Below are 21,273 nucleotides of genomic sequence, written 5' to 3' on the forward strand. Positions count from 1 at the left end.
AACATCCGGCCCCTCACCCACCCTCTGTGTATAACATCCGGCCCCTCACCCACCCTCTGGGTATAATATCCGGCCCCTCACCCACCCTCTGGGTATAACATCCGGCCCCTCACCCACCCTCTGTGTATAACATCCGGCCCCTCACCCACCCTCTGTGTATAACATCCGGCCCCTCACCCGCCCTCTGTGTATAACATCCGGCCCCTCATCCACCCTCTGGGTATAACATCCGGCCCCTCACCCACCCTCTGTGTATAACATCCAGCCCCTTAACCGCCCCTAAGTGTATAACATCCAGCCCCTCAACCGCCCCTAAGTGTATAACATCCAGCCCCTCACCTGCCCCTCAATGTATAATTTCCGGCCCCTCACCGCCCCCCAATATATAATATCCGGCTCCTCACCACACCTCAGTGTATAACATCCGGCCCCTCACCCACCCTCTGTGTATAACATCCAGCCCCTCACCCACCCTCTGTGTATAACATCCGGTCCCTCACCCCTGGTGTATAACATCCGGCCCCTCACCCACCCTCTGTGTATAACATCCGGCCCCTCACCCACCCTCTGGGTATAACATCCGGCCCCTCACCCACCCTCTGTGTATAACATCCGGCCCCTCACCCACCCTCTGTGTATAACATCCGGTCCCTCACCCACCTTCTGTGTATAACATCCGGCCCCTCACCCACCCTCTGTGTAAAACATCCGGCCCCTCACCCACCCTCTGTGTATAATATCCGGCCCCTCACCCACCCTCTGTGTATAACATCCGGCCCTCACCCACCCTCTGTGTATAACATCCGGCCCTCACCCACCCTCTGTGTATAACATCCGGTCCCTCACCCACCCCTAAGTGTATAACATCCAACCCCTCACCCCCCTCTGTGTATAACATCCAGCCCCTCACCCACCCCTAAGTGTATAACATCCAGCCCCTCACCCGCCCCTCAATGTATAATTTCCGGCCCCTCACCGCCCCCCAATATATAATATCCGGCTCCTCACCACACCTCAGTGTATAACATCCGGCCCCTCACCCACCCTCTGTGTATAACATCCGGCCCCTCACCCACCCTATGTGTATAACATCCGGCCCCTCACCCACCCTCTGTGTATAACATCCGGCCCCTCACCCACCCTCTGTGTATAACATCCGGCCCTCACCCACCCTCTGTGTATAACATCCGGCCCTCACCCACCCTATGTGTATAACATCCGGCCCCTCACCCACCCTCTGTGTATAACATCCAGCCCCTCACCCACCCTCTGTGTATAACATCCGGTCCCTCACCCACCCTCTGTGTATAACATCCGGTCCCTCACCCACCTTCTGTGTATAACATCCGGCCCCTCACCCACCCTCTGTGTATAACATCCGGCCCCTCACCCACCCTCTGTGTATAACATCCAGCCCCTCACCCACCCTCTGTGTATAACATCCGGTCCCTCACCCACCCTCTGTGTATAACATCCGGTCCCTCACCCACCTTCTGTGTATAACATCCGGCCCCTCACCCACCCTCTGTGTATAACATCCGGCCCCTCACCCACCCTCTGTGTATAATATCCGGCCCCTCACCCACCCTCTGTGTATAACATCCGGCCCTCACCCACCCTCTGTGTATAACATCCGGCCCTCACCCACCCTCTGTGTATAACATCCGGTCCCTCACCCACCCCTAAGTGTATAACATCCAACCCCTCACCCGCCCCTCAATGTATAATTTCCGGCCCCTCACCGCCCCCCAATATATAATATCCGGCTCCTCACCACACCTCAGTGTATAACATCCAGCCCCTCACCCGCCCCCCAGTGTATAATATCCAGTCCCTCGCCCCCGGGTGTATAACATTCAGCCCCTCACTCACTTTCCGTTTATAACATCCGGTCCCTTATCCGCCCCTCAGTGTATAACATCCAGCCCCTCACCCATCCTCCATGTATAACATCCGGCCCCTTGCCTCCGGGTGTATAACATCCAGCCCCTCACCCACCCTCCTTGCATAACATCCAGCCCCTCACCCATCCTCCATGTATAACATCCGGCCCCTTGCCTCCGGGTGTATAACATCCAGCCCCTCACCCACCCTCCTTGCATAACATCCGGCCCCTTGCCTCCAGGTGTATAACATCCAGCCCCTCACCCACCCTATGTGTATAACATCCGGCCCCTTGCCTCCGGGTATATAACATCCAGCCCCTCACCCACCCTCTGTGCATAACATCCAGCCCCTTGCCTCCGGGTGTATAAAATCCAACCCCTCACCCACCCTATGTGTATAACATACGGTCCCTTGCCCCAGGTATATAACATCCAGCCCCTCTCCCGCCCCCCATGTATAACATCCGGCCCCTCACCCACCCTCCGTGTATAACATTCGGTCACTCGCCCCCGGATGTATAACATTCGGCCCCTTATCCACCCTCGGTGTATAACATCCGGTCCCTCGTCCCCGGGTGTATAACCTCCGGCCCCATTGGCCACCGATGTATAACCTCCGACCCCATTGGCCACCGATGTATAACCTCCGGCCCCATTGCCCCCAGTGTGTAACCTCTGGCCCCATCGTTCCCCGGTGTATAACCTCCAGCCCCACTGGCCCCCGATGTATAACCACCAGCCCCATTGCCCCCCAGTGTATAACATCCAGCCTAATTGCCCCCGGTGTATAACATCCGGCCCTTCACCCCTGGGTGTATAACATCCGACCCTGTTCCCCGTTGTATAACATCCGGTCCCCGCCATGCCGTCTGCCTTGCTAACATGTGACAGGTTTTTTTCGCGAGAAAAGCAAAGGTTGATCAAGTATATATTTAAAGAAAAGTTGTTGATAAAGGTATCGGCGCCCCCATGGATATTATCTCTGTGTTTTTACAGTGAGAAAATATATAAAGTCAACCTGTGACTTCCCATAAATATGTATTATCTTTACCTGGTGTAAATGCCGCTGTTCTCCTGCATCCGGCAATGTTTTACTTTTGTTTCTACGCCTCTCCGTTCCTGAGATACGGCCTCCTTTTTCCCTTGCAGACATCTACTCTATTTTAGCCAACTGGGTGTGGTTCTCAAGAAGATTGATGACAACGCCCACTTAGCTACAGCGCTAGATTTAAATACAGGAAAGAGGAGGCCATATCTCAGGAACGGAGAGGCGCAGAAACAAAAGAAAAACATCGCCGGATTCAGGAGAACAGCGGCTTTTACACCGGTGCAAAAATTTACATATTCATGACAAGTGAAAAGTCTCCTTTAAGACATAATATGGCTGTTTGCAAAAGTATTTGATCCTCTATTAAATTATTGACTCTGGAGAGAGACAAAGGTTGGTAATAATATATAATTTTTTTTAATGTAATGTATAAAACAGAGTTGTTTGCAAAAGTTTAAGCCCCCCAGGTCAATTTGTGAATTGTAAGGATTGAAAGCTATGGTTGATTATTTTGGTTTTTACCGGGATAGATTTATGAACTAAGATTTTTTAGAAAAGGTTAACTTCACTTACTTCATCTTACGCAACTTCTTGAGGAACTGAGAGATTAATTGGAATTAGTCCCATATCGGTGAGACGTGATAGGTCAGCGCTTCACGACATTACACTACCAAGAAACGCGGCAGTCATGTTTCAGTCAGTCCCTCGTGCGCGGTGGTCACTGTCATGCTCGGTCGCACATCCCTCATGGTCACCTTCCCACACGGCCTCATCACTTCCATGTTTTGACTCAAAATGGGTAGTGAAATCCAATTCCTCCCTTACTTCTGGGTCACGGGCCGGTCTAGTCTAAGGGCATCGCTGTTTTTTAGGAACTAAACTGGGCGTCTCGTGGTTTTCTGAGAGTAAACAAAGAGTGAATCAGATTTTATTTTTACCCCATACAATACGGAACTAGGAAGTCGTATATGTGCAATACATCGGTCGAAAAGTCACATTTGCCTAAAAAAGGGCATGGAGAGAGTGGACGTGAGTGTGTGTCACCAACGGGTAAGGTTAACGTTCATACTTGGTCACCCTGGAGTGATTTTTGAGGGGTTTGCATAAGTATTCAACCCCCTATAAAAGCGGATTTTGCATTTTCTAATACCAACAGGTAAAGAGGACATTCACACGTGGTGACCCTGGAGTGATTGTTGAGGGGGTTGCATAAGTATTCAACCCCCTATATTTTGGAAGCAGCTTTGGAGGTGACTAGAGCACAAAGCTCAAAATCAACCAAAAGATCTTAAGATGGTCGACGCTTTCCTTCTACGGTTCTCGAGAACGACTGTTATCATCTCCGTGACAGACGCGTCTCTGTTTCTAGCTTCTTCCAGCAGCTCGAAATAAAGAAATTGCTGAATTAATGAAAACAGTGACTTGATTTGTGCCCCCGGGGGGCTCTGCTAAAATCCTCCGAGGATCACACGTCTTAGAATTAAGGGGGTTTCAGTCTCGGAGGATTTTAATCAGAAATTTGGATTAATTCAGCAGTTTTTTCCATTTCATCAGCTCACGACAGTTTATCATAATAGTCCTGAACGTCGGTGATGGCGGCTGTATCCTGGCTGGTAGGCAGCACGCACGCATGGACGGAGGGTGCATGAGGCCAGGAGGGACCCAAGGGGTGTAAAAAAATATCACACGTCCTTCATGTAATGACCAACATCTAGTTACAATCAGAAGAACCTCAATGGATGCATGTTCCGGGCAGAGACAATCCTGAGTGCACCATGTATGGTGCCAGGTGGCTGCTGCAATGATAGAAAGCCACCACTTTTAGTGAGCTCCGTGCTTGAAAGTTACCGCATGAGATGCAAAAACCACCCGTCCTTGGTCGTAAAACTCAATACAAAGGTCTCTCAAAGTAAAGTAATCAAAAGAACTGGTCATCAGAATCTTCATGGATTGGGTTTCAATGGCCACACAGATGTAGACGGCTATGAGTGCACCATGTATGATGCCAGGTGGTAGCTAGAATGAACTAAAGCCACCACCTTTAGTGATTCCAGGGCTTGAAATTTACCAAAAGGGATGGAAAAATCACCCATCCTTGGTGGTAGAACTCAACAACAAGGTATGACCCGCCGCTCAACATGATGTGATCACAAGAACTGCTCATCAGAAGCTTCATGGATTGGGTTTCCATGGCCAAACTGATGTAGATGGCTATGAGTGCACCATGTATGGTGCCAGGTGGTAGCTGTCAAGATGTAAAGCCAACACCTTTAGTGATTCCAGGGGATGGGATGAAAAAGTCACCCATCCTTGGTGGTAGAACTCAACACCAAGGTATGACCTGCCGCTGAACATGATGTGATCACAAGAACTGCTCATCAGAAGCTTCATGGATTGGGTTTCCATGGCCAAACAGATGTAGGTGACCATGAATGCACCATGTATGATGCCAGGTGGTAGCAAGAGTGATGTAAAGCCAACACCTTTGGCCGTACACGGAGAAACTGTAAAATATCCATAGACAACCAAAGCTAGGAGATTAGGATGTTCAGAAGAAGGTAGTGACTCCCAGTACTAAAAATCCCACATCCTTGGCTGTGGGAACCAAAATCGAGAAAGAAACTGAACTTATAGGAAGTCTCACAGCAGCACAGAGCATTTCAGCAGAGGAGAGGGCTGATCTTATAGGAGATCTCACAGCAGCACAGAGCATTTCAGGAGAGGAGTGTGTGCTGATCTAGTAGGTGGTCTAACAGCAGCACAGAGCATTTCAGGAGAGGAGTGTGCTGATCTTATTGGAGGTCTCAAAGCAGCACAGAGCATTTCAGGAGAGGAGTGTGCTGATCTTATAGGCGGTCTCACAGCAGCACAGAGCATTTCAGGAGAGGAGTGTGCTGATCTTATTGGAGGTCTCAAAGCAGCACAGAGCATTTCAGGAGAGGAGTGTGTGCTGATCTAGTAGGTGGTCTAACAGCAGCACAGAGCATTTCAGCAGAGGAGTGTGCTGATCTTATAGGCGGTCTCACAGCAGCACAGAGCATTTCAGGAGAGGAGTGTGCTGATCTTATAGGCGGTCTCACAGCAGCACAAAGCATTTCAGGAGAGGAGTGTGCTGATCTTATAGGCGGTCTTACAGCAGCACAGAGCATTTCAGGAGAGGAGTGTGCTGATCTTATAGGCGGTCTTACAGCAGCACAGAGCATTTCAGGAGAGGAGTGTGCTGATCTTATAGGCGGTCTCACAGCAGCACAGAGCATTTCAGAATAGGAGTGTGCTGATCTTAGAGGCGGTCTCACAGCAGCACAGAGCATTTCAGGAGAGGAGTGTGCTGATCTTATAGGCGGTCTTACAGCAGCACAGAGCATTTCAGGAGAGGAGTGTGCTGATCTTATAGGCGGTCTCACAGCAGCACAGAGCATTTCAGCAGAGGAGTGTGCTGATCTTATAGAGGTCTCACAGCAGCACAGAGTATTTCAGAAGAGGAGTGTGCTGATCTTATAGAGGTCTCACAGCAGCACAGAGCATTTCAGGAGAGGAGTGTGCTGATCTTATAGGCGGTCTCACAGCAGCACAGAGCATTTCAGAAGAGGAGTGTGCTGATCTTATAGGCGGTCTCACAGCAGCACAGAGCATTTCAGAAGAGGAGTGTGCTGATCTTATAGGCGGTCTCACAGCAGCACAGAGCATTTCAGGAGAGGAGTGTGCTGATCTTATAGGCGGTCTCACAGCAGCACAGAGCATTTCAGGAGAGGAGTGTGCTGATCTTATAGGCGGTCTCACAGCAGCACAGAGCATTTCAGCAGAGGAGTGTGCTGATCTTATAGGCGGTCTCACAGCAGCACAGAGCATTTCAGGAGAGGAGTGTGCTGATCTTATAGGCGGTCTCACAGCAGCACAGAGCATTTCAGGAGAGGAGTGTGCTGATCTTATAGGCGGTCTCACAGCAGCACAGAGCATTTCAGAAGAGGAGTGTGCTGATCTTAGAGGCGGTCTCACAGCAGCACAGAGCATTTCAGCAGAGGAGTGTGCTGATCTTATAGGCGGTCTCACAGCAGCACAGAGCATTTCAGGAGAGGAGTGTGCTGATCTTATAGGCGGTCTCACAGCAGCACAGAGCATTTCAGGAGAGGAGTGTGCTGATCTTATAGGCGGTCTCACAGCAGCACAGAGCATTTCAGAAGAGGAGTGTGCTGATCTTAGAGGCGGTCTCACAGCAGCACAGAGCATTTCAGAAGAGGAGTGTGCTGATCTTATAGGCGGTCTCACAGCAGCACAGAGCATTTCAGGAGAGGAGTGTGCTGATCTTATAGGCGGTCTCACAGCAGCACAGAGCATTTCAGCAGAGGAGTGTGCTGATCTTATAGGCGGTCTCACAGCAGCACAGAGCATTTCAGGAGAGGAGTGTGCTGATCTTATAGGCGGTCTCACAGCAGCACAGAGCATTTCAGGAGAGGAGTGTGCTGATCTTATAGGCGGTCTCACAGCAGCACAGAGCATTTCAGAAGAGGAGTGTGCTGATCTTAGAGGCGGTCTCACAGCAGCACAGAGCATTTCAGCAGAGGAGTGTGCTGATCTTAGAGGCGGTCTCACAGCAGCACAGAGCATTTCAGGAGAGGAGTGTGCTGATCTTATAGGCGGTCTCACAGCAGCACAGAGCATTTCAGGAGAGGAGTGTGCTGATCTTAGAGGCGGTCTCACAGCAGCACAGAGCATTTCAGGAGAGGAGTGTGCTGATCTTATAGGCGGTCTCACAGCAGCACAGAGCATTTCAGGAGAGGAGTGTGCTGATCTTATATGGGGTCTCACAGCAGCACAGAGCATTTCAGAAGAGGAGTGTGCTGATCTTAGAGGCGGTCTCACAGCAGCACAGAGCATTTCAGGAGAGGAGTGTGCTGATCTTATAGGGGGTCTCACAGCAGCACAGAGCATTTCAGGAGAGGAGTGTGCTGATCTTATAGGCGGTCTTACAGCAGCACAGAGCATTTCAGGAGAGGAGTGTGCTGATCTTATAGGGGGTCTCACAGCAGCACAGAGCATTTCAGCAGAGGAGTGTGCTGATCTTATAGAGGTCTCACAGCAGCACAGAGCATTTCAGGAGAGGAGTGTGCTGATCTTATAGGGGGTCTCACATCAGCACAGAGTACACATAACCTTGTATCTGGAGACCCCTGACCTCCGGATATTTGGGGGGCGCCGCAGAGCCGTTCTGGGTTCCTGTTAACGCCTCCCACCCCCTCCCCGGTGTCTCCCTCCGGGGGTCGCACATTCCCTCCACTCCTGATCATTTCACACTGTCGCAGCTCTCGCCGCCCGCAGTAACCCCTTCACGCCCGCAGTGACCCCTTCACGCCCGCAGTAACCCCTTCACGCCCGCAGTGACCCCTTCACGCCCGCAGTGACCCCTTCACGCCCGCAGCGACCCCTTCACGCCCGCAGTAACCCCTTCACGCCCGCAGTGACCCCTTCACGCCCGCAGTAACCCCTTCACGCCCGCAGTGACCCCTTCACGCCCGCAGTAACCCCTTCACGCCCGCAGTAACCCCTTCACGCCCGCAGTGACCCCTTCACGCCCGCAGTGACCCCTTCACGACCGCAGTGACCCCTTCACGCCCGCAGTGACCCCTTCACGCCCGCAGTAACCCCTTCACGCCCGCAGTAACCCCTTCACGCCCGCAGTGACCCCTTCACGCCCGCAGTAACCCCTTCACGCCCGCAGTAACCCCTTCACGCCCGCAGTGACCCCTTCACGCCCGCAGTGACCCCTTCACGCCCGCAGTGACCCCTTCACGCCCGCAGTAACCCCTTCACGCCCGCAGTGACCCCTTCACGCCCGCAGTAACCCCTTCACGCCCGCAGTAACCCCTTCACGCCCGCAGTGACCCCTTCACGCCCGCAGTAACCCCTTCACGCCCGCAGTGACCCCTTCACGCCCGCAGTGACCCCTTCACGCCCGCAGTAACCCCTTCACGCCCGCAGTGACCCCTTCACTCCAGCAGTAACCCCTTCACGCCCGCAGTGACCCCTTCATACAGACTGCAGGTCAGCGGCTGAGGGACAGGGTGTGTTCGGGTCTTGTCCTCCTGCCGGCGGCCCCGCGATGATATTAAGTCTGATATAGATGTGTCTCAGTGTAAATCTGAGGCCGACAATGGTGCCAACCGCACAGTGCGCACAGCGCTCAGAATAACATCTAAGTCCTGTGCAGCCCAATATCGCATCATAATGCACAAGCCCACCTGCTCAGGATTGCACCTCCACCGATAGTGTGTCCCCCCTGATTCTGGGGTCTGTAATAGTTTAGGGGTCTGGTCTGGGGTCTGTATTAGTTTAGGGGTCTGGTCTGAGGTCTGTATTAGTTTAGGGGTCTGGTCTGGGGTCTGTATTAGTTTATGGGTCCGGTCTGGGGACTGTATTAGTTTAGAGGTCTGGTCTGGGGTCTGTATTAGTTTAGGGGTCTGGTCTGGGGTCTGTATTTACAGGTCTGGTCTGGGGACTGTATTAGTTTAGGGGTCTGGTCTGGGGTCTGTATTAGTTTAGGGGTCCTGTATGGGGTCTGTATTAGTTTAGGGGTCTGGTCTGGGGTCTGTATTAGTTTAGGGGTCTGGTCTGGGGTCTGTATTCGTTTAGGGGTCCAGTCTGGGGTCTGTATTAGTTTAGGGGTCTGGTCTGGGGTCTGTATTAGTTTAGGGGTCTGGTCTGGGGTCTGTATTAGTTTAGGGGTCTGGTCTGGGGTCTGTATTAGTTTAGGGGTCTGGTCTGGGTTCTGTATTAGTTTAGAGGTCTGATCGGGGGTCTGTATTAGTTTAGGGGTCTGGTCTGGGGTCTGTGTTAGTTTAGGGGTCTGGTCTGGCGTCTGTTTTAGTTTAAAGGGTCTGGTCTGTGGCCTGTATTAGTTTAGAGGGCTGGTCTGGGGTCTGCATTAGTTTAGAGGTCTGGTCTGTATTAGTTTAGGGGTCTGGTCTGGGGTCTGTATTAGTTTAGGGGTCTGGTCTGGGGTCTGTATTAGTTTAGGGGTCTGGTCTGGGGTCTGTATTCGTTTAGGGGTCCAGTCTGGGGTCTGTATTAGTTTAGGGGTCTGGTCTGGGGTCTGTATTAGTTTAGGGGTCTGGTCTGGGGTCTGTATTAGTTTAGGGGTCTGGTCTGGGGTCTGTATTAGTTTAGGGGTCTGGTCTGGGTTCTGTATTAGTTTAGAGGTCTGATCGGGGGTCTGTATTAGTTTAGGGGTCTGGTCTGGGGTCTGTGTTAGTTTAGGGGTCTGGTCTGGCGTCTGTTTTAGTTTAGGGGTCTGGTCTGTGGTCTGTATTAGTTTAGGGGTCTGGTCCGGGGTTTGTATTAGTTTAGGGGTCTGGTCTGGGTTCTGTATTAGTTCGGGGGGCTGTATTAGTTTAGGGGTCTGGTCTGGGGTCTGTTTTAGTTTAGGGGTCTGGTCTGTAGTCTGTATTAGTTTAGGGGTCTGGTCTGGGGTCTGTATTAGTTTAGGGGTCTGGTCTGGGGTCTGTATTAGTTTAGTGGTCTGGTCTAGGGTCAATATTAGTTTAGGAATCTGGTCTGGGATCTGTATTAGTTTAGGGGTCTGGTCTGGGGTCTTTATTAGTTTAGGGGTCTGGTCTGGGGTCTGTATTAGTTTAGGGGTCTGGTCTTGGGTCTGTATTAGTTTAGGGGTCTGGTCTGGGGTCTTTATTAGTTTGGGGGTCTGGTCTGGGGACTGTATTAGTTTAGGGGTCTGGTCTTGGGTCTGTATTAGTTTAGGGATCTGGTCTGGGATCTGTATTAGTTTAGGGGTCTGGTGTCTGTTGGTTTAGGGGTCTGGTCTGGGGTCTGTATTAGTTTAGGGGTCCGGTCTGGGGTCTGTATTAGTTTAGGGGTCTGGTCCGGGGTTTGTATTAGTTTAGGGGTCTGGTCTGGGGTCTGTATTAGTTCGGGGGGCTGTATTAGTTTAGGGGTCTGGTCTGGGGTCTGTTTTAGTTTAGGGGTCTGGTCTGTAGTCTGTATTAGTTTAGGGGTCTGGTCTGTAGTCTGTATTAGTTTAGGGGTCTGGTCTGGGGTCTGTATTAGTTTAGGGGTCTGGTCTGGGGTCTGTATTAGTTTAGGGGTCTGGTCTGGGGTCTGTATTAGTTTAGGGGTCTGGTCTAGGGTCAATATTAGTTTAGGAATCTGGTCTGGGATCTGTATTAGTTTAGGGGTCTGGTCTGGGGTCTTTATTAGTCTAGGGGTCTGGTCTGGGGTCTGTATTAGTTTAGGGGTCTGGTCTTGGGTCTGTATTAGTTTAGGGGTCTGGTCTGGGGTTTTTATTAGTTTAGGGGTCTGGTCTGGGGTCTGTATTAGTTTAGGGGTCTGGTCTTGGGTGTGTATTAGTTTAGGAATCTGGTCTGGGATCTGTATTAGTTTAGGGATCTGGTGTCTGTGTTAGTTTAGGGGTCTGGTCTGGTGTCTGTATTAGTTTAGGGGTCCGGTCTGGGGTCTTTATTAGTTTAGGGGTCTGGTTTGGGGTCTGTATTCACCTTCTGTTATTATGAATGTGACAATCTGCTGTAACACATGCCTGGTTTCGCTGCTTGGTCTTCGGGCCATGTTCACACACCCCATGACAGCGTCCAGCAGATTTTTTTTGGTTTTTATTTTTTTACTGCGTTTCTTAGGTCAAAAATCTTGAAAATACAAATTGTTCAATAGCAGGAGGGCAACCAATCAGAGATCAGCTTTCATTTCTGAAACTGCTCTGGGAAAATGAGAGCTGTTCTGTGATTTGTTGCTATGGGTAACACAGACAGTATTTAGTACGAGACAGTTTTAGACAATAATTAGGCCCGCTGCATTTTGGTTTGTGGTGTTTTTTTTTTTATAAGGTCAAAAAATAATTATGTAACGTAATAAAAAACATCATGAACAATTTCTCATTACCACAAATTAGCGCGTATATGCCAATGTGAGGTAAACCGCACGATTCTTGGCTTGGCCCGTTTACGCGTTTCGCCCTAAATAGATTCATCCGATTAAACGGAGCTAATCCTTGAATTTATGAGGTGTGAACAGACCCCTAATAATAAGCTAATAACGTCCCTGCGGGGGATAATCTGGCTTTATCTAGTCAGATCGGTGTTTGTTCATGGAGGGCAACGCGTTTCGGGTGTCAGCCGTTAAGTCATTATTATGTGGGACTTGCGCTGCCGGCGCTGTCACTCTCCTCTCTGCGTGCGTACTCGACTGACCCCAAAAGCAAGAAGGAGCCTGGGGGCGCGCAGCTTCATGGGAACATCTCCTAGGGCCTACTAAAATATTTAAGCCTTGTTTGTCACGAAAAAAAAAAAAAATTCGCACCCCCCCTCCCTGCGCCTAACCATCCAAGGTTGGCAGTCTGGTATCCCCTCGAAGCCCCCCCACCATGACTGCGGCCTCCAAGAGGCATTTGAGAATCTGTTCCAAATGCCTTCCATATTAGTCCAAGCCGGCCATTCCCAAATACCAGGATCCCCGGCGGCCATTGCAGAAAGGAACCGCCCGACGTGAGCGAGCGCAGCAGCATGGGAGCAGAGGAGAAGAACGAACTGAGGGACCGCGAACAAATGGCGAAGGGGACATCGGAGACCCCCCAAGAGAACAAGAAGACAAAAAAGAATGAAAAGCCCGGGCAGAAGGACGATTCGCAGACCTGCTGCGGCTGCCGCTTTCCGCTCCTGGTGGCTTTGCTCCAGCTGACCCTCGGCCTGTCAATCACAGCGGTGGCAATCATTATGGCCGTAAACTGCTCCTCGTTACTAGTCAGAGACACCCCACACTGGGCCGGCATCATTGTAAGCATACGGGTCAACGTGCACTTTTTTTGGGTGGGGGGAAGGTTTCTGCATGCACTAACCCTTTATTAAGATCCGGAATGGGTGGAGGGCAAAAAAAGAAAAGGAGCCTTTGGGTGCTGCATGCAGTAACCCTTTATTAAGATCCGGAGCAGGTGGAGGGTAAAAAAGAAAAAGGAGCCGAGACACCCCACACTAGGCCAGCATCATTGTAAGCATACGGGTCAACGTGCACTTTTTTTGGGTGGTGGTGGGGGGAAGGTTTCTGCATGCAGTAACCCTTTATTAAGATCCGGAACGGGTGGAGGGCAAAAAAAAAGAAAAGGAGCCTTTGGGTGCTGCATGCAGTAACCCTTTATTAAGATCCGGAGCAGGTGGAGGGTAAAAAAGAAAAAGGAGCCGAGACACCCCACACTAGGCCAGCATCATTGTAAGCATACGGGCCAACGTGCACTTTTTTGGGTGGTGGTGGTGGTGGGGTTTCTGCATGCACTAACCCTTTATTAAGATCCGGAACGGGTGGAGGGCAAAAAAAGAAAAGGAGCCTTTGGGTGCTGCATGCAGTAACCCTTTATTAAGATCCGGAGCAGGTGGAGTGTAAAAAAGGAAAAGGAGCCGAGACACCCCACACTAGGCCAGCATAATTGAAAGCATACCGGCCAACATGCGATTTTTGAAGGGGGGGGGCAGTTTTGGTGCTGCATGCGGTAACCCTTTATTAAGATCCGGAACAGGTCTAGGGTAAAAAAGAAAAAGGAGCCGAGACACCCCACACTGGGCGGTATCATTGCAAGAATATGGGCCGACATGCTCTTTTTTTGGGGGGGGGGGGGGGTTTGGAGCTGCATGCGGCAATCCTTATTAAGATCCAGAACGGGTGGAGGGTAAAAAAGAAAAAGGAGCGAGACACCCTATACTGGGTCGGCATCATTGTAAGCATACGGGCCGGCGTGTGCTTTTTTTGAAGGAGAGAGGAGTGCTGGTGCTGCATGCAGTTACCCATTATTAAGATCCGGAGCAGGTGGAGTGTAAAAAAGGAAAAGGAGCCGAGACACCCCACACTAGGCCAGCATCATTGAAAGCATACCGGCCAACATGCGATTTTTGAAGGGGGGGGCAGTTTTGGTGCTGCATGCGGTAACCCTTTATTAAGATCCGGAACAGGTCTAGGGTAAAAAAGAAAAAGGAGCCGAGACACCCCACACTGGGCGGTATCATTGCAAGAATATGGGCCGACATGCTCTTTTTTGGGGGGGGGGTTTGGAGCTGCATGCGGCAATCCTTATTAAGATCCGGAACGGGTGGAGGGTAAAAAAGAAAAAGGAGCGAGACACCCTATACTGGGTCGGCATCATTGTAAGCATACGGGCCGGCGTGTGCTTTTTTTGAAGGAGAGAGGGGTGCTGGTGCTGCATGCAGTTACCCTTTATTAAGATCCGGAACTGATGCAGGGTAAAAAACGAAAAGGAGCCAAGACAGCTCACACTGGGCCGGCATTATTAGAAGCATACTGGCCGAAATGCGCTTTTTTGGGGGGGAGGTTTCGATGCTGCATGCGCTAACCCTTTATTAAGATCCGGAAAGAAATGAGTTAATACTACTCAAAACTTTACGGGATGTTAAAAAAAAAATTTATTGTAAAAATTTTTTGCTTAGATCAAAATATTGGATTACAGCCAATATGGCCGCTCCCATCAAGGGATTGTCGCTATCTAACCAGACTGGTCTGACGGTCAGGAGTCTGGGAAAGCTGCCATGTTCAGGTGTTGGTTGGTCGGCCATATTGGTTGTCACCCATCTTTCCGAGTAACAGAGAAAAGCTAAGAAACTGTATTCCCCGTTCTCCACTATTTTCTAAAGCTCTGCTTGCTGTCAGTGAATGGGAAGAGTCGACTTTACATCCTTAAAAACCTGTACAGACATAGTACTTGTCACAGCTGAGGGTTTGTTACTATTGCATCCAATCTTGACAATCGGTCCCGATTCATCATCAGTATTTTTGGGGGGTTTTATTGTCACTTTTCGGCCCTTTTTGCGTCTATTTTGACAAGTTTTTTGCTTTTTTTTTTTTTGTTTGTGCCACATTTATTTTTTCATTTGTGCCTTTTTTATGCGTTCAATTTTTTTTTTAGTTCGCCACTGTGAGAAGAGTTTTAATTTTTCATTTATTCGCAACTTTTCTAAAAGTTGCAAAATTTGGCGCAAAGGTCCCTCACTCCTCCGAAGTGACTTTATTTTACGCCTGAATGATTGGCGCAATTTTTGCACAACATTTTAACCAAATATGCAAAAGTCGAAAAACTAAGTTAAAAACAGAAATGAAAAAAAAAAAACATTTTGTTATTTTTGCGCCAAATTTTTTAAAATGGCGCACGCTGTTCATGAACTTTGCACAAGTCAAAAATTGCCTTTATTTTTGTATGTATTCAAGCTCAAAAAAATTTTGGTAAAATGTTACAAAATTTGAGCAAAAATTTCAGGCGAACATAAAATTCTACAAGGAGACTGGATAACATTGGTGCAAAATTTTTGCGACTTTTTAAAAATTTGTAATTGATAAATCTGGAACCGAAAACATCTGGAAAATAAAAACCCCGTCCACAATAGCGAACAAAAAAAATGCATAAAATAATCTTCGAAAAAGAGAACAATTTAAAAAAAAAACTAAGTGCAATCAAAATCAGTCGAAAAAAAACCCAAAAACTGAAATTTAAAAAAAAGGCAGAAATGCAATAATGATTGTTGTTACCATGTATTAGGCCACTACGTACTAAAAAATAACCGGGATCATGTTACGGAGCTCAAGCTTCATAGAAAGACCCTCTTTGTGGTGACGGATCGAGTCTAATCAGCATATTACGTTACGTTGGGCGTCAGATCCGAAGATAGGTTTTTTTTTTAGGTCACTTTATGTAGAGAGCTTATTTATGGGAAGCTGTGAAATCATTGGGATTCATGGCCTCCTTAGAGGACTATTGGTGAGAAAAGTGCATGTGGTACCTTCATTGAATATTTTATTTTATTTTTTTTTACATGGAAACTAACAACAAGCTGCTGTTGACGGATCCATTATTCTTAGACTAGGTGTACTTACTTAGTACTTTATGTGCATTATGGCAAAAGTAAAATCCAGCATCCAATTGGTATCTTCATTTCATTTTTTTTCTTTATTTTTTTTTTTACATGGAAACTAATAACAAGCTGCTGTTGATGGATCCATTATTCTTAGACAATGCTTATTTAGTACTTTTAAGTTCATTATGGCAAAAGTAAAATCCAGCATCCAATTGGTATCTTCATTTCAATTTTTTATTTATTTATTTTTTTACATGGAAACCAACAACAAGCTGCTGTTGACGGATCCATTATTTTTAGATGATGTCTACTTACTTAGTACTTTATGTGCATTATGGCAAAAGTAAAATCCAGCATCCAATTGGTATCTTCATATCATTTTTTTGCATTTTTTTACATAGAAACAAACAACAAGCTTATATATATTCAATATATATATATATATATATATATATATATATATATATATATATATACATACATACACAGTATATATATGGAAACTAACAACAAACTTCTGTTGACAGATCCATTATTCCTAATAGGCATCTATTTAGTAGTTTAAGTGTGTATTGGAGAACGTAAAATCCAACATCTATATAGCATCTTTATTGCATTTTTATGCTATTTTGCTTGTACATGAAAACTACCAACAAGCTTCTGTTGACGGATCTGTTGTTCTTATTAGGTGTCTATTTGGTACTTTGAGTGCGTAATAGCAAAAGTAAAATCCAGCATTTATATAGTATCTTCACTGTATTTTTTCTTTACATAGATTCTAACAACAAGCTTCTGTTGACAGATCTTTCATTCTAAGTAACTCTCTGTATAGTACTTTGAACTCTTATCGGTAAAAATAAAATCCAATAACCAGTACCTATATAATATCTTTATTCCATCTTTATATATTTTTTTTAAATGGAAACTAACAACAAGCTTCTGTTGACGGATCCTTCATTCTACGTAGTTGTCTTTATAGTACTTTGAACTATTAGTGAAAGTAAAATACAGTGACCAGTACTTATATAATATCTCCATTCCATCCTTGCTATATATATTTTTTTAAATGGAAACTAACCACAAGCTTCTGTTGGTGGATCTTACCTCCATAGTGAGTGTCTATTTTGTATTTTGAGTTTATAATGGTGAAACTAAAATATACCATCTATGTAGTCTTCTTTCCATATTTTGTATTTTTTTTAATTCAGAAACTAACAACAAACTTCTGTTGACTGATCCAACTTTCTTGGTAGGTACGGTATCTATTTAGCAGTGGTGATTGTAAAATCCAACATCTATATGGAATCTTTATTCCATTTTTTTTTGCATTTTTTTTTACGTGGAAACTAACAACAAGCTTCTGTTGACAGATCCATTATTCTTGGTAGGTACAGTACTGAGTTAATCAGACTCCCGGTCTATTAACACCAGAACACCTCTGTGCACTCAAGAATACTAAATAATGACATGTACAAATGCAAGATCTGTCAACAGAAGTTTTCTGACTTTTTCTTGAGCCAATTTTAGTTTGTGGTGAAACTAGATTGTACGGACAGGTAGGATCCTGTATTCTTTACTGTGAACTGCGCAGAAAGAGGGGAAAATTTGTGAGTAGGAGGAGGGGACTTTCTATCTAGGAAAGGAAAACATTCGGTTACTTCCCCGTGTTATATTTTTTTTGTATTTTTGGCAAAATTTCCCCTTAAAAAAATCAGTTGCATAAAAAAAGGCCAAATATATATATAAAAAAAAAATCCCAATATATGTAAGAAATCACGCGGCAATCGAAGAATATTTAGGAAATGGCTTATAGGGCAATTCCATTGTCATGGGGCGTTTGCTAGCTTTAAGGGTGTGTATACTTTTGCAACGAATTTTATTTATCTGAAATCATAAGTTCATGTCCTATCCTATAAAAAGAAGTCATAAATATAGTTGTGGGAACAACCCCTTTAACCATTTCCGTCATGGAGCAGGCTGTGTTGCACAGACAGCACCTTCCTCAGACGGCAGGGATCAGAGCTAACTCCGATCTCAGCTGTTTAATCCCTCGGATACCAACATTTTTAAATTGGCAAAGTTGTGTTATGCTTCTTTTAGATAAAGCGCTATGGAATATGTTGGCGCTATATAATTAAAGATTATTATTATGCATAGGAGCAAAAAAAAAAAGAGGGGAAAGAATTGGTTGCAAAAGTTAGTACACCCTGTAATTTTTCATTCTGCTGAGGAGATGCGGCTGCAGATTATTTAATCAGATCCTGAGATCCGCGGCTGGGGTGACGAGGGGATATTTACCAGACATACTGATTTCCAGACCATTATGTGTATGACTGGGAATATCTTTGCACAGTTACCGAGCTCTCGGCCGCTCTAGGGGACATAACCCGACGCCTGTAGAATATCTGTTTTCGAAGGATGAATAGGGAATGAGACTCTTGGTGCGTGCGGTTGGGCTTGTGACGGGCTGCACATGACACCGATTTTACATGAAATTCTCAATGCTCACATACTGAGCTGGAAAACATCCTGGTACCTGTCATATGAGATACACGGGCGACTCCCAGCTGCCCCCGCCATGAGGCCAAAAGGGGACTGTGGGGGCATCATACTGTATGAGGGGAACTGTGGGGCATCATACTGTATGAGGGGGACTGTGGGGCATCATACTATATGAGGGGGACTGTGGGGCATCATACTGTATGAGGGGGACTGTGGGGGCTTCATACTATATGAGGGGAACTGTGGGGCATCATACTGTATGAGGGGGACTGTGGGGCATCATACTATATGAGGGGGACTGTGGGGCATCATACTGTATGAGGCGAACAGTGGGGGCATCATACTATATGAGGGGGACTGTGAGGCATCATACTATATGAGGGGGACTGTGACGCATCATACTATATGAGGGGGACTGTGGGGGCTTCATACTATATGAGGGGGACTGTGGGGGCTTCATACTATATGAGGGGGACTGTGGGGGCTTCATACTGTATGAGGGGGACTGTGAGGCATCATACTATATGAGGGGGACTGTGAGGCATCATACTATATGAGGGGGACTGTGAGGCATCATACTATATGAGGGAGACTGTGAGGCATCATACTATATGAGGGGGACTGTGAGGCATCATACTATATGAGGGGGACTGTGAGGCATCATACTATATGAGGGGGACTGTGAGGCATCATACTATATGAGGGGGACTGTGAGGCATACTGTATGAGGGGGACTGTGGGGGCTTCATACTATATGAGGGGGACTGTGGGGCTTCATACTATATGAGGGGGACTGTGAGGCATCATACTATATGAGGGGGACTGTGAGGCATCATACTGTATGAGGGGGACTGTGGGGGCTTCATACTATATGAGGGGGACTGTGGGGCTTCATACTATATGAGGGGGACTGTGAGGCATCATACTATATGAGGGGGACTGTGAGGCATCATACTGTATGAGGGGGACTGTGGGGGCTTCATACTATATGAGGGGGACTGTGGGGCTTCATACTATATGAGGGGGACTGTGGGGGCTTCATACTGTATGAGGGGGACTGTGAGGCATCATACTATATGAGGGGGACTGTGAGGCATCATACTATATGAGGGGGACTGTGAGGCATCATACTATATGAGGGGGACTGTGAGGCATCATACTATATGAGGGGGACTGTGAGGCATCATACTATGAGGGGGACTGTGAGGCATCATACTGTATGAGGGGGACTGTGGGGGCTTCATACTATATGAGGGGGACTGTGAGGCATCATACTATATGAGGGGGACTGTGAGGCATCATACTATATGAGGGGGACTGTGGGGGCTTCATACTATATGAGGGGGACTGTGGGGGCTTCATACTATATGAGGGGGACTGTGGGGGCTTCATACTGTATGAGGGGAACTGAGGGGGGCATCATACTGTATGAGGGCGATTGTGGGGGCATCATACTGTATGAGGGGGACTGTGGGGGCTTCATACTGTATGAGGGGAACTGAGGGGGGCATCATACTGTATGAGGGCGATTGTGGGGGCATCATACTGTATGAGGGGGGCTGTGGGGGCATCATACTGTATGAGGGGAACTGTTAGGGCATCATACTGTATGAGGGGGACTGTGAGGCATCATACTATATGAGGGGGACTGTGAGGCATCATACTATATGAGGGGTACTGTGGGGGCTTCATACTATATGAGGGGGACTGTGGGGGCTTCATACTGTATGAGGGGGCATCATACTGTATGAGGGGGAACTGTTGGGGCATCATGCTGCATGAGGGCGACTGTGGGGCATCATAGTGTATGAGGGGGACTGTGGGGGCATCATACTGAATGAGGGGAACTGACGGGGCATCATACTGTATCAGGGGGACTGTGGGGGCATTATACTGTATGAGGAGGACTGTGGGGGCATACTGTATGAGGGGAACTGTGGGCGCATCATACTGTATGAGGGGAACTGTGAGGGAATCATAATGTGTGGGGGCACTGTGGAGACATCATACTGTATGAGGGGAACTGTGGGGGCATCATACTGTATGAGGCGAACAGTGGGGGCATCATACTGTATGAGGGGAACTGTGGGGGAATCATAATGTGTGGGGACACTGTGGAGACATCATACTGTATGAGGGGGACTGTGGGGGCATCATATTGTATGAGGCAAACAGTGGGGTCATCATACTGTATGAGGGGAACTGTGGGGGAATCATAATGTGTGGGGGCGCTGTGGAGACATCATACTGTATGAGGGGGACTGTGGGGGCATCATACTGTATGAGGCAAACAGTGGGGGCATCATACTGTATGAGGGGAACTGTGGGGGAATCATAATGTGTGGGGGCACTGTGGAGACATCATACTGTATGAGGGGAACTGTGGGGGAATCATAATGTGTGGGGGCACTGTGGAGACATCATACTGTATGAGGGGCACTGTGGGGGCATCATACTGTATGAGGCAAACAGTGGGGGCATCATACTGTATGAGGGGAACTGTGGGGGCACTGTGGAGACATCATATTATATGATGGGAACTGTGGGGGCATGATACTGTATCCGGGGGACTGTAGGCGAATCATACTGTATGATGGGAACTGTTAGGGCATCATACTGTATGATGACTGTGGGGGCATCATACTGTATGAGGTGGACTGTGGGGGCATCATACTGTATGAGGGGGAACTATTGGGGCATCATACTGTATGAGGGAGACTGTGAGGGCATCATACTGTATGAGGGAGACTGTGGGGGCATCATAATGTGTGAGGGGGACTGTAGGGAAACATACTGTATGAGGGGAACTGTGGGGCAATCATAATATTTGGGGAGGAATGTGGGGGCATCGTAATGTGTGAGTGGGACTGGGGGCATCATAATGTGTGGGGGCACTGTGGGGGCATAATACTGTTTGGTGTAGGCATTATACTTTGCAAGGGGTACTGTGGGTGTATCATAATCTTTGTGG

General features: G+C 47.8%; 1 protein-coding gene across 2 annotated transcripts in view; it reads left to right on the top strand.

Annotated features, from left to right (window-relative positions):
* The first annotated feature begins 3,933 nt into the window (after positions 1-3,933).
* The window catches only part of SSPN (sarcospan), a 40,023-nt gene continuing 22,683 nt past the window's right edge, over positions 3,934-21,273 (top strand). The window contains exon 1 of one of the 2 annotated variants that reach the window (XM_073650267.1): positions 3,934-3,984. In XM_073650267.1, coding sequence (XP_073506368.1) covers positions 3,949-3,984 — 36 coding nt within the window. In that variant the 5' untranslated portion in view covers positions 3,934-3,948. Of the gene's footprint in view, positions 3,985-12,292; positions 12,726-21,273 lie in introns of those variants that run through there. The other variant, XM_073650266.1, reaches the window with a different exon arrangement.

The sequence above is a fragment of the Phyllobates terribilis genome, unplaced genomic scaffold, assembly GCF_046119375.1.
Source record: "Phyllobates terribilis strain yellow unplaced genomic scaffold, ASM4611937v1 Scaffold_10__3_contigs__length_209671492, whole genome shotgun sequence".
Lineage (NCBI taxonomy): Eukaryota > Metazoa > Chordata > Amphibia > Anura > Dendrobatidae > Phyllobates > Phyllobates terribilis.